The sequence below is a fragment of the Oncorhynchus gorbuscha genome, linkage group LG20 (assembly GCF_021184085.1).
Source record: "Oncorhynchus gorbuscha isolate QuinsamMale2020 ecotype Even-year linkage group LG20, OgorEven_v1.0, whole genome shotgun sequence".
NCBI lineage: Eukaryota > Metazoa > Chordata > Actinopteri > Salmoniformes > Salmonidae > Oncorhynchus > Oncorhynchus gorbuscha.
In genome coordinates, this window is record NC_060192.1 from 15064315 (window position 1) to 15076845 (window position 12531).

Genomic DNA, 12531 nt, shown 5'->3' on the forward strand with positions numbered 1-12531 from the left:
ATATGTTGTAAATGAAATGCATGCAGGGACCCTTGAAAAAGAGAAGAAAGAACCCACGAGCCCATCACAGAGAGAGACAGGCACACACGTATTTTTCTTTAAAAAATACGCAGGTGGACAAGAGCAATAAACCAGTAGTCTGGTCACACACGGTGCATAAAAGTGTATTCTTTCTCGTCTACCTGTTATTTTAGATAAGAACGGCAAGAACAGGTTTAAAATCCAGTGTAGGCCCATGTCAAAACCAAGAACTCAAAACTGAATATTATTGTTGGCTAATATGCTTACCTATCACCAACACCAAGTTTACTAGGCTACTTAAAGGCCCAACTAGTATGTCATTATTGTCGAGACAATGTTGCATGCATTTTGGAAATCTGATCAGATTCTTGGAGCTAGGCTATTATGGCAACAACCACATTTCTATATAGCACAGCTGGTCAAAAAGCAAAATGTTTGTTTTCATTACTTTAATATAGCCAATTTTGACATTGCAGCTGGCCTAGTTTAGGGGAAATTACTCAGTTCTGCCTCCAGGACCAGACTCGTGACAATACAAGTCAACCTGCTATTGCACATGTGTAAATAGCCAACTAATAGACTTACTTCTTCCGTGGTCTTTCATGAAAGTAATGATTTCTTTATAATAGCTTGGTGAGTCTTCATATGGAAAGGCACCAACTGTGACATTTTCATCCTTCAAATTGAGGTAAATTCCTTCAGAGAGGAAGTAGTGAGGTCGGTCATCTTTTTTCAAATCGTGGAATATCAGAATGGCACGAGAGGTCCAATTATAGTGCGCGTGAATAATGTTTGCAAAGTCTCCCAGTTTGGTGGTCGAGGGTCCGGTGCGAACAATCGTATTGTACTCGTCCCCTTTATCAAACCCATATGCGGTTCCTCCCGCAGTTATCAATGGGAGTTTCCAATGGGATGCAAATCTTCCAACTGAGGCCACTGAATACACACACCCAGGTCCAAAGAAAGCATCTGGTTTATTATAAAGTTTGGTGTCCACGGCGATAATCTGTGCCTTATTTTCTGCGCAGACACCGGTTGAATCCTCCGTGCTGAAATTCAAGAGTTGAATAGAGTGGCCTTTGAGAAGTCCGTGCTTCTTCTGGAGATTCTCGTTCGCCATAAGAATTGCTGGGAAAACCCGAGGCAAAGCCCATGGATACTTGTGGTAATTATCGGGAAGCATCACCGCAACTGTGATATTATTTTCCATATTCATTCGACACCTGGATATGAGAGAATATGTGAATAACACAAATAAACAATATCCAAGTTCCGTTTTATATCCCATTGCTCAAATTTGAAGTTAAATAAATCCAAGGAAACGGACCTCGTGAGTTCACCTGGGAAGTGGTAAAACGTCTTACTGTCCTGAAACCGAACCATATGGTTCTCTATTGAAATGCAATTTCAGTCAAAATAACAAATGCTTAGGTAATCCATGAGTAATTTATCCTCTATAATTTTGTTCTAATTGTTCTCCGGCAGCGTGATTCCGGGAGTTGTTCACTTCGGTGCACTAATTGTTCTCAAGCAGCGTGATTCCGGGAGTTGTTCACTTCGGTGCAGTTTTCGGACTGATGTTCCTCAACTCCCCCCTCAAAGTGTGATAACATCCATCCATATGACTATAATCACTGCAACCTTCAATACACCCCCCACACGTGATATCACAGGTCCGAGAAAGACAGGGATGAGGCGCCCCCTGCCTGCTGTCACAGTTCTTCAATCTTGGTCCTGGAGACCCACATGGTGTGCAAACTTTTGTTCAGCCACAGCACTAACAGAACGGATTCAACTACCATTGAATCAGGTGTGAGTACTGGGGGTTGGAACAAAAACCTGCACACCATGTGATTCTCTAGGACCAGGAAAATAGATAATCAGTTCAATATAAACTGGCTTGAACAATAATTTGAAAGACAATTTATCAGTTGTGTAGAAATCCATGAGTTGAATAAACCAAAATCCAAGCTAATACACATGACAAACTCCGATGCCGAATTTGATATACACAAATCTAAGATTCCACAATGATCCACTAGAGGTCAGGAGTTCCCCACAGGACTTCATTTCAGCAAGCTCTACTACATGAAATCAAATGTATTCACATAGCCCTTCTTACATCAGCTGATATCTCAAAGTGCTGTACAGAAACCCAGCCTAGAACCCCAAACAGCAAGCAATGCAGGTGTAGAAGCACGGTGGCTAGGAAAAACTCCCTAGAAAGGCCAAAACCTAGGAAGAAACCTAGAGAGGAACCATGCTATGAGGGGTGGCCAGTCTTCTTCTGGCTGTGCCAGGTGGAGATTATAACAGAACATGGCCAAGATGTTAAAATGTTCATAAATGACCAGCATGGTCAAATAATAATAATCACAGTAGTTATCGAGGGTGCAGAAAGTCAGCACCTCTGGAGTAAATGTCAGTTGGCTTTTCATAGCCGATCATTAAGAGTATCTCTACCGCTCCTGCTGTCTCTAGAGAGTTGAAAACAGCAGGTCTGGGACAGTTAGCATGTACGGTGAACAGGTCAGGATTCCATAGCTACAGGCAGAACAGTTGAAACTGGAGCAGCAGCATGGCCAGGTGGACAGCAAGGAGTCATCATGCCGGGTAGTCCTGAGGCATGGTCCTAGGGCTCAGGTCCTCCGAGAGAGAGAAATAAAGAGAGAATTAGAGAGAGCATACTTAAATTCACACAGGACACCGGATAAGACAGGAGAAGTACTCCAGATATAACAAACTAACCTTAGCCCCCCCGACACAAACTACTGCAGCAAAGAACTACTGGGGCGGCAGGGTAGCCTAGTGGTTAGAGCGTTGGACTAGTAACCAAAAGGTTGCAAGTTCGAATCCCCGAGCTGACAAGGTACAAATCTGTCGTTCTGCCCCTGAACAGGCAGTTAAACCACTGTTCCTAGGCCATCATTGAAAATAAGAATTTGTTCTTAACTGACTTGCCTAGTAAAATAAAGGTAAAATTTAAAAAAAAAAAAAATACTGGAGTCTGAGACAGGAGGGGTCAGGAGACACTGTGGCCCCATCCGATGATACCCCCGGACAGGGCCAAACAGGAAGGATATAACCCCACCCACTTTGCCAAAGAAGAGCCCCCACACCACTAGAGGGATGTCTTCAACCACCAACCTACCATCCTGAGATAAGGCAGAGTATAGCTCACAAAGATCTCCGCCACAGCACAACCCAAGGGGGGGCGCCAACCCAGACAGGCAGATCACAACAGTGACTCAACCCACTCAAGTGATGTTTTATTAGCTCAGGCAATTGTAATGTTATCATAAGGGAACCCCAAATGACAAAGTCCAAACACATGTCAATTCAATATGCTGAAAAACTGCGTATGATTCGGAGTCCCCAAAATTCATGACAAGCAGTCCGAAACTAAGTCAAGCAACCTGGATGATCAACAATAAAGAGAATGATTGGTTCATGCTCATTATAGCCATTTGTATTGTAAGACATAGTAATCAGCACAATGCTTGGCGCTTTCAGTTGCCTTCCAAACCTATTCCTGAACAGATTAATCTTGGAAACTGTAGTCTCTGGCTGCAATGCTGCATCATATACATTTAGAAAACAAATCAGATACCGCCGTTTTTCAGTTCTACCTCCTCCTCCTCATCTCCTCTCCCCATCAGTTGGTGGACTTTGGCAGTCTGTAGACACCTGCGGACACGATGAGCTGATGGTCTCGCACTTTCCTCTGCAGGAAGGCCTGCAGCTCATTCACATCCATCTCTGTGACAACGGGTCCCGTGGCAACGAACATCCGGAGCATGGAGTGGATGCGCTCCAGGGTCATGGTCTCCAGGTTGGTCAGCATAGCCTGGATGTAGGCCCAGAACAACTGCACAAAGAGGAGAGAGAACCTGTGCTGTTAGTGCTAGCGTGATTTGTATTTGACAGGAAATGTGTATTTATATTTTAATTACATGCCTCCGATGTGTGTCTGTTTGTGTGTGTGTGTGTGTCTACATGTGTGTCTGCCTGCATACCTGTAATTTCTCTTCCCTCTGTTCTGAATGGGTGGTGGTATTGGAGTCTCCCTCCTCGTCGCTGTCGATCAGCATCTCCCCTCTCTCAGGTTTCTCCCGGGACGAGCCGGTCTCCAGGATAGAGTAGTGTCCCCCAGCCTCCTCCTTCACGACCCCCTGTTGCTGCCACAGAGCCAGCTTCCTTCTCGCCACCTCCTGCGGCACCCCCAGGACCCCACTCAGCTCCTCCAGAGTCCACGAGCCTTCAGGATCGAGAGAGAGACAGATAGAGATGGCAAAAGTTAACCGTAGTTACACATACAATGTCTGTATACAATGATAAGTTGCACAAAATGCAGCCTGTGATGGCCAGAGTTCTGACTTTTGTCCTGGAAGTGCAGGATGATGGCAGCGTGGATGGGGGACACAGTCAGGTTAGTCAGAGTCCTGTCCTCCAGCTCCACATCTAGTGTCACTGAGCCCAGATGAGGCTTCCAGCTCAGTGTCCTCATCGCCTGGGAAACCATTTGAATTATGGAATTATTTGATATCAAAATGCAATTTCCCTATTCTCTGTTTATAAGGTCTTGAGTAAAACAGACACAGACCGGCACCTATGCTACATCTTCATCATCAGTTACCTTGAGTTTCTCATAGCGGTGTGTGTAGGCCTCCATGGCCTGGGAGGCCAGGAGCGGGAGCTCCATCTTCTCCTCCTTCAGCGTGGGCCAAAACTCAGAGGACAGGATCATGGCAGTCAGGGCCATGGGGGGCTGCTCCTCCTCACCTAGCCTGGACTCCTCTTCACGGATGTTGGTGTTGATCCTCCGGGAGTCAGCCACATCCTGAGAGAGAGAACAGAGAGAGAACGAGAAAGAAGAGAGAGAGAGTAAGGCTTTGTCCTAAAGTGTTTCAATGGTCTCTGTTCTTTGTCTTGGTTCATTAACTTGTGTCTCCATGCCTTATTCTATGAAAAACACTGGTAGGTGAATGGACTATATATTTTCAAAGATACTAGGAAGTCACTTTGAGAATCATGTTGTCATAGCACATCCTAACATAAATGGTAACTCAAGATTTCAAAGTCACGCCCTGCTTTACCTTCAGCATCACCTCACAGTAGTGCATGTGGGACTCTCCGAATCGCAGCTTGAGTAACTCCACGTTACGTATCTCCCTGGAGGCACATGAGAATATATATATATATATAGATTTAATTTAACCAAAATGACCACACAGAAATACCAACACCAACACCGGTCCTTCTGTAGCTCAGTTGGTAGAGCATGGCGCTTGTAACGCCAGGGTAGTGGGTTCGATCCCAGGGACCACCCATACGTAGAATGTATGCACACATGACTGTAAGTCGCTTTGGATAAAAGCGTCTGCTAAATGGCATATATTATTATTATTATTATAATATTCACATGATATTAAGAGTGACTGCAAAAAGTTGAGTAATGTACTGTATAGTGCTGACCTGGCGGTATTGTAGTTGAACTGGTGGAGAAGTCTGTCTGCCAGGACAGTTCTGTACTCATCTATGAAGATCTCTTTACTGCCGTATATGCTGACTAGAAGACTGATGATGTCAGACGAACGCCTCTTGGAGCCAGTCTTGTCTAAAGGGTGAGAAAGAAAGATGAGTGTATTTAGTAAAAGAGACATGAGGGAGAGGTGAAACACGTCTAGTTCAATACAGCAGAAACAGGAAAAAGCAACGGACACAGTTTGTCTAGTCTAGTGTGATGAACTTTGTGGGTCCACTGAGGGTACTGACCTGTGACAGCATCCTTAGGGTCTGGGGTCCATTCCTCTGGGTCGCTGCCCTCGTCCTCACTGTCCTGGGTCTCCAGGGTCACAGGATCGGCACGGGACAGCTCATTGGCCAGGTCACTGCAGCCCTCCGCGTCCCCAGTAAGGCTGGCCACTATCTGACGTACCGTGTCCTCCCGCGTCCTGGCAACAAACCACAGACATCACATCAATGTCACGTCAACAACAACACAATATGCTATGGGAGTCAAATCAGTAAGTAAAGAACAATCTTCTCTAACATTTTGCCTCCCAAAAAAGGTTTGCTTTGTACATAAATAGTCATGAGGGAATAAAATAATAGATAACTAAATAGAGATTACGATAATACACATGCACCCACCTGAGGTACTTGCGGATTGGTTGGCAGGCAACCTGCAAGATGACCATAGATGGGTCCAGCTCCCGTAGGGCCTTTATGGCTGAGATGTATACAGTGATGATGTCAGAGGTATGGACTCCTAGAAGCGGAGAAGAATGTTGTTGAGAAGGGATTAACTAACACAAGTCTTATCACTCCAGCTTCTTCTTGCAAACAAAACTTAGTCTTCACATCAAAAAGAGCCAAACACCAATCACTGTTCCTAACCCATCATTGGTTCACTGACCTGGGTGAAGTAGACGGGTCTCAAAGGCTGTCTTAAGGGAGGTGAGGAGCTGCTGCCTCTGATTGGTTCTCTCTAGACAGAATTTGAGGTCCTCAATTGCAGGCTTTGACTCAGGGAAATCTGACAGGGACAGAATGTGAGGGCGGAAGAAATTACAAAACACTTTCTACCTTCTTTCCCCCTTATCAAATCTCTTCCCTATGCCACCGACACCCACAGGTGACAGCTTTATGTTCTTACTCTCGGTTTCATAAACCATCACCCTATCTCCTCTCTCTGTTCCCTAACCACTCACCTCTAATGATGCTGAAGAGCTCCTCGATCCTCATGTTGACATAGATCCTGCAGAAGAACTGGTGCATGTGACACCTCCAGCGCTGCAGCACGGCGTTTGCTGGCTGGCCCACCTCCCCAGCCCTGCTGCCTGTGCTATTGGGCACCGTACCCAGTCCACCCTCTTCACTGGCAAACACTCTGCTCAACCAGCCTAACACCAGCTCTAGCCACTGGAGAGAGAGAGAGAGAGAGAACGACAGAGGGACTTGAGAGTGTTTGTAAATAAGTGTAAAACCGATAAATGATCACATTTCTGAGATTTGGACTTGGTGTAGTAAATTGTTTCATAGACAAATCATGTTTGGTCAGCAACCTATTCTGTTAAATGATGCAAGCTAGAAAATAATAACTTGTTGATAGGTCATGTCACATTATTATGTTAAGTGGTCCTTCCATAGACAGGCTCTCTAGTATACTGTACCTCCTGAAAGCTGAAGAGGAAAGAGCTCTCGTACTCCCCCCTGCAGTGCTGCTCCATCCGCTGCTCAATCAGTTTGTGTAAGATGGACGTCACTGCCTCTGAACTAACCCGCTCCAATAGCTGCAACCTGGACCTGGAGGGTGGGAAAAGTGGGTAAAGACAGCTGCAGAGACACTACAAACACGGCTGGCACAGATGTAGACAATGGTTGTTCTAGCACAACGTATAGAGCATACAGTGACATGGCCACGCCTCTATTCACTCACAGTATGTGGCTGAGCTCTTGCAGCTGCTCCAGGGCCTCCTGACACCAGCACTGCTGAGTGGGGACAGTGCAGCCCAGACAGACACCCCCATCAGGACCCCTGCCCCCTTCCTCAGCCTCCCCCTTCTGGCTCATGTGCACAGAGAAGGTCCTGCTGTAGAACTCTAGTATTCTCATCTGGAGCACAGCCGAGGGGGAGAAGAGTAGAATGGCCCTGATGACAGAAAATGCCCTCTCCCGGAGACCCCTGGCCCCAGGGCCACACAGACCACCCCGGCCCTCATCCTGCCAGGTACCCAGCCTCTCCAACCCTCCTGTGAAAAGGGACAGAGGGCAATTATTTTACGCATTTGACAGCATTCTGTTCAGTCAAAATTCCAGTATTAAGGGTGTAGTCAACTGTAACCTGAATGTTTGAACCCACCTAGGAAAGGTTCCAGTCTGTCCAAAAGGGTACGGAAGGCAATGAGTAGGATCCTGGTCCTATCCTTCTCCCCAAGTTCATTCTCTGGCTGCTTCAGTCCAGCCCAAAACTCAGGGGCCACTGCAGTGGTCAAACGCACCTGCAGGGTCTCCAGGAGCCATCCCTCCAGAAACTGACCCAGACCATTTGAGCACAACAGGCTAAGCCCCTCACAGAGAGACCCATCAGACATTGTGTCGTCATTGGACACTGGAGACACCTACAGGCAGAGGAAATTTGTCATGTTCTTACAAACAGACACGGACTATGGTTTGTAGGTACATTGATAGATAGCTAGTTAAAACCAATGTTGATCTATGCAAATTCCTAATGTCATGTGAATGTGTTAACTAGCTACATTTCCAGCAATCAACCACAGTAGCGCAATTGATCTAATTTCATTCTCACATAAAAGGAAGGCAACCTGTCAACAACACAAGGTACCTTGCGTAGGCAAGTTAGGTCCATCTACTCACCAGAGCTGCAGTTACAGTGTCCCAAGCAGCAGGTAGCCCCTGTGGTACTGAGAATAACCTCTCAGCGGAGTCCATCATCACCACGGTTGGACCAAATTACTCAGCGAGAACCATTCGATTGTGTATTGTCAAAGTTGTCGTCTGTGTTATATCACTCATCCATATTAAGGTGTACCTAGTATGGCTCATAATACTAACATGTCTCTAATACTAATATGTCTCTGAAGTTATTGCGCTCTCGCACAAGCCTGTGGCGCATAATACTGACGTATGTGTGGTTGCGGAACTTATACAAGTGTGGCGGAAGTGTAAGTGCCAGTTTGTTCGTTGGAGGGATTTTGAAGCTAAGGGGTGGGTGACGAAAATGATTTTATTTCGATTGCCTCAGTCTTTGCAAATAATAGCCTATTTGTCAACTAGTTAAACCTAGCGCGAGAGAGCGTTAACTGTAGCACTATTGGCTTCAAACTAGAGATGAGAAACCGAAGCATTCACGTGCTTGTCCAAAATAGGAGACGTCCGACTTGCTAATTGGTTGTAATTGGTTGTAATTGGTTGTACTTATACACGTGCGCGTTCATCCAATTAGTGAGTCAGAAATGTCAGAGTTTCCTCGTTCCGAATAGCATGTCAACGCAGCATTTCACCAAATTGTGCAGAAAATGGCTAATTACTGAGCTTTTTTTTTAGTGACATCTGCTCGTCAGTAATGAAAAGCAGCGTTTGATGTTGAGATACTTTTGATAATGTAGTGTATGTGTACACCTACTCGTCGAATATCAATATCATTTCAAAATCATAGGTATTAATTTGGAGTTGGTCCCTCCCTTTGCTGCGACAACAGCCTCCACTCTTCTAGGGAGACATTCCACTAGATGTTGGAACTTGCTTCCATTCAGCCACGAGCATTAGTAAGGTCTGGCGATTAGGCCTGGATCGCAGTCACGTTCCAATTGATCCCAAAGGTGTTTGATGGAGTTGAAGTCAGGGCTCTGCAGGCGAGTCAAGTTCTTCCACACCAATCTCGACAAACCATTTCTGTATGGACCTCGCTTTGTGCAGGGGGGCATTGTCAAGTTGAAACGGGAAAGAGCCTTCCCCAAACTGTTGGAACAAAATTGGATGCACAGAATCATCTAGAATGTCATTGTATGGTGGAGGGTAAAGATTTCCCTTCACTGGAATAAAGGGCCTAGTTCATCCACCAAACTTTACAGTTGGTACTATGCATTTGTCCATCAGACTGCCAGATGGTTAAATTTGACAAACTGACTTGTTGGAAAGGTGGCATCCTATGATTGTGACACGTTGAAAGTCACTGAGCTCTTCAGTAAGGCCATTCTACTGCCAATGTTTGTCTATGGAGATTGCATGGCGGCGTGCTCGATTTTATACAGTTGTACACAACAGGTGTGGCTGAAATAGCCGAATTCACTAATTTGAAAAGGATGTCCACATACTTTTGTATATATAGTTTATATATATTTTTCCACAATATTAAGTAAATTGCCCCATAATCAATTGCCATTGAAGGTTCGCCCCTTCCATCATGCTTCCCTCTTTTTCTGTCAAAAACGGAACATATGCCATTATTTCAGATGATTTAAACATAATCGTATACTTTACTCAAAGCAAATTGTTTAAACAATGTGCTGAAATGACGGTGTCACAAAACGATTCTCTAAATATACCTAGTCTGGTCCCCAAGATCCCAACTCTACCCGCTGAGCAACTGTTCAGGTAACAAACCCTGTGTTATGTTCTGTTAATTACTGATGTCCCCTTTAAGGCGGGAGCACCCTTGGTCATGCACAGTGTTGTTCTGTTATTCTGGTACTAACTCCTGTTTGATAACTGTGCTTGTGACTGGTAGGGCCTCGAGCTGCGCGGTATGGAACATGTCCACTGCATCCACCCTCCTTTGTCTTTCTCTTGTACACGGCAGTCTGGATAATCCATCTGCATTTGTGTGGAGGGATGACGGCTTAAACTCAATGTCATACATATGACTGGCAAGGAACAGGGCATATCGCTGTAACCTGGCTGCTGTCATTGCCGGAATGCCTTTCTTTGGACTGAAAATGGAAGGCAACCGCTGGTGATCTGTAACCAGTGTGAAACGCTTGCCGTATGGGTGGAATTTCTTGACCCCCACACTAGTGCCAGTGCTTCTTTGTCGATTTGTGAGTAGTTTTTCTCTGCATCATTCAATGTTCGTGACGCGAATGCAACTGGCCTCTCTGACCCATCTTTCAGTGTGTGTGAAAGGACGACACCTAAGCCATGAGGGGACGCATCACAAGCCAACTTCACTGGAATTTCAGGGTCGTAATGCATCAGGACCTGTTCAGATGTTATGAGCCGTTTTGCCTCCAAAAATGCATTTTCACACTGCTCTGTCCACCGCCATGTCCTATTCTTTTCCAGGAGCTGATTTAGAGGCTGGTGTACTGCTGAAAGGTTTGGGAGGAATCTTCTGTAGTAATTGATCAGTCCCGTGAAAGATCTTACTTCTGTGATATTTTGTGGTCATGGTGCCTGTACCACTGCCTTGATTTTGTCCTGTGTTTTGTGCAATCCATTGCAGTCAATCTCATGTCCACAGAAGACAATCTTGTCTTTGAAGAACTCACACTTCTTTAAGTTTGCCTGTAGACCATACTCTTTCAGTCTTTTCAGGACCTCTTCCAGGTTAGCCAGGTGCTCTTTGTCGGTGCGTCCTGTTATGATCATGTCATCCAGGATACACTGGGTTCCTGGGATTCCTTGCAAAATCTGGTCAATAGTTCATTGCCAAATGGCTCGGGCTGATGCAATGCCAAAAACCAGGCGGTTATACCTGTATAGACCTTTGTGTGTGTTTATTGTCAGGTACTGTTTGGAACTCTCTTCAACCGGTAGCTACAGGTAAGCCTGTTTCAGATCGATTTTACTGAAGTGTTTCCCACCAGCTAGTGCAGCAAAGATGTCATCCAGGCGTGGTAGGGGGTATTGGTCCACATGCAACATTGAATTCACAGTTACCTTGAAGTCTCCACACATTCTAACAGACCTGTCTTTCTTCACAAGAGGAACTATGGGTGTGGCCCATTCGCTTCTGTCCACTTTCGTCAGGATCCCTGTATCCTGCAGGCGATCGATTTACGCTTCCACCTTTGGTCTCAGGGAGTATGGACCAGATCTGGCTTTGCAGAATTTGGGGGTTGCATCATCTCTTAGTACAAGTTTTGCTGTGAAGCCTTTTACTGTTCCCATCTGATCACTGAAAACTGTGTTGTATTTCTTCCGCAAGTGTTCCAGTGTTTGGTCTGTACCATTCTCTTTGGACTGGAACGTGTGGAGCATTTTCAAGTCACACCAGTTCAGCTTTATTTTTGAAAGCCATTCCCTGCCAAATAATGGGGGGCCAGTTCCAGGCACCACATACAGCTGTAACTGCTGTGTTTGCCCCCCATAATGCACTCTGACCTGCCAGCTACTGGCAGAAAGGAGCTGACTCCGTATTTCCAGCGGAGAAACAAAATTACAACGTACCAAGGATGTTTGATGTGGGGCATGAGGGTCATGATACCCCAGAAATGCCAACATCTAGTTTTGCAGCAATTACATGAAGGTCATGTTGGAATTGTCAAAATGAAGCTGCTCGCAAGGAGCCACTTCTGGTGGCCAGGTCTGGATCAACAGATAGAAAACATGGCGAAGAACTGTAGCGGATGTTTGGAAACCCTTCACATGCCTGCTCCTGTCCCAGTCCACCCATGGGAATGGCCCGCAGAGCCATGGCAGAGAATTCATGTGGACTACGCTGGTCCCTTTGAAAAGCACATGTTTCTGGTTATAGTGGATGCCCATTCCAAATGGCCAGAGGTGTTTTGCACTGACTCCTCCACCTCAGCTCAGACGATAGTGTCTCAGAACAACGTTTGCACGCTTCGGTTTGCCACTGCAGCTGGTAAGTGACAACGTGCAAGCTTTTGTAAGTGACGAGTTTACAAGATTCATGTCAGTAAATGGAATCAAACACTCAACCTCCGCTCCGTACCACCCTGCCACCAATGGGTTGGCAGAACGCTTTGTGCAAACCCTAAAGCAAGGACTCCGTGCAGCAAAACGAGATGAAGGGACTTTGCA

At 45.7% G+C, this 12531-nt stretch overlaps 2 protein-coding genes across 4 annotated transcripts in view; both read right to left on the reverse strand.

The window, feature by feature from the left end:
* Nucleotides 1-2234, reverse strand: part of LOC124007128 (atrial natriuretic peptide receptor 2-like) — a 43491-nt gene extending 41257 nt beyond the window's left edge. For 2 of the 3 annotated variants that reach the window (XM_046317454.1, XM_046317452.1), the window contains exon 1: nt 607-2234. In XM_046317454.1, coding sequence (XP_046173410.1) covers nt 607-1309 — 703 coding nt within the window. In that variant the 5' untranslated portion in view covers nt 1310-2234. The remainder of the gene's footprint in view (nt 1-606) is intronic. The other variant, XM_046317453.1, reaches the window with a different exon arrangement.
* A 373-nt stretch (nt 2235-2607) lies between these two features.
* Nucleotides 2608-8859, reverse strand: LOC124007131 (anaphase-promoting complex subunit 2-like). The gene is made up of 15 exons (XM_046317458.1): nt 8401-8859; nt 7886-8144; nt 7463-7775; nt 7197-7329; nt 6735-6945; nt 6440-6559; nt 6175-6292; nt 5797-5975; nt 5497-5638; nt 5118-5193; nt 4658-4861; nt 4399-4531; nt 4038-4279; nt 3651-3889; nt 2608-2667 (listed from the first exon to the last, which is right to left on the reverse strand). Exons 1-14 carry the CDS (start codon nt 8476-8478, stop codon nt 3677-3679), a joined length of 2421 nt encoding a protein of 806 aa, XP_046173414.1. The 5' UTR covers nt 8479-8859; the 3' UTR covers nt 2608-2667; nt 3651-3676.
* Nucleotides 8860-12531: the final 3672 nt, after the last annotated feature.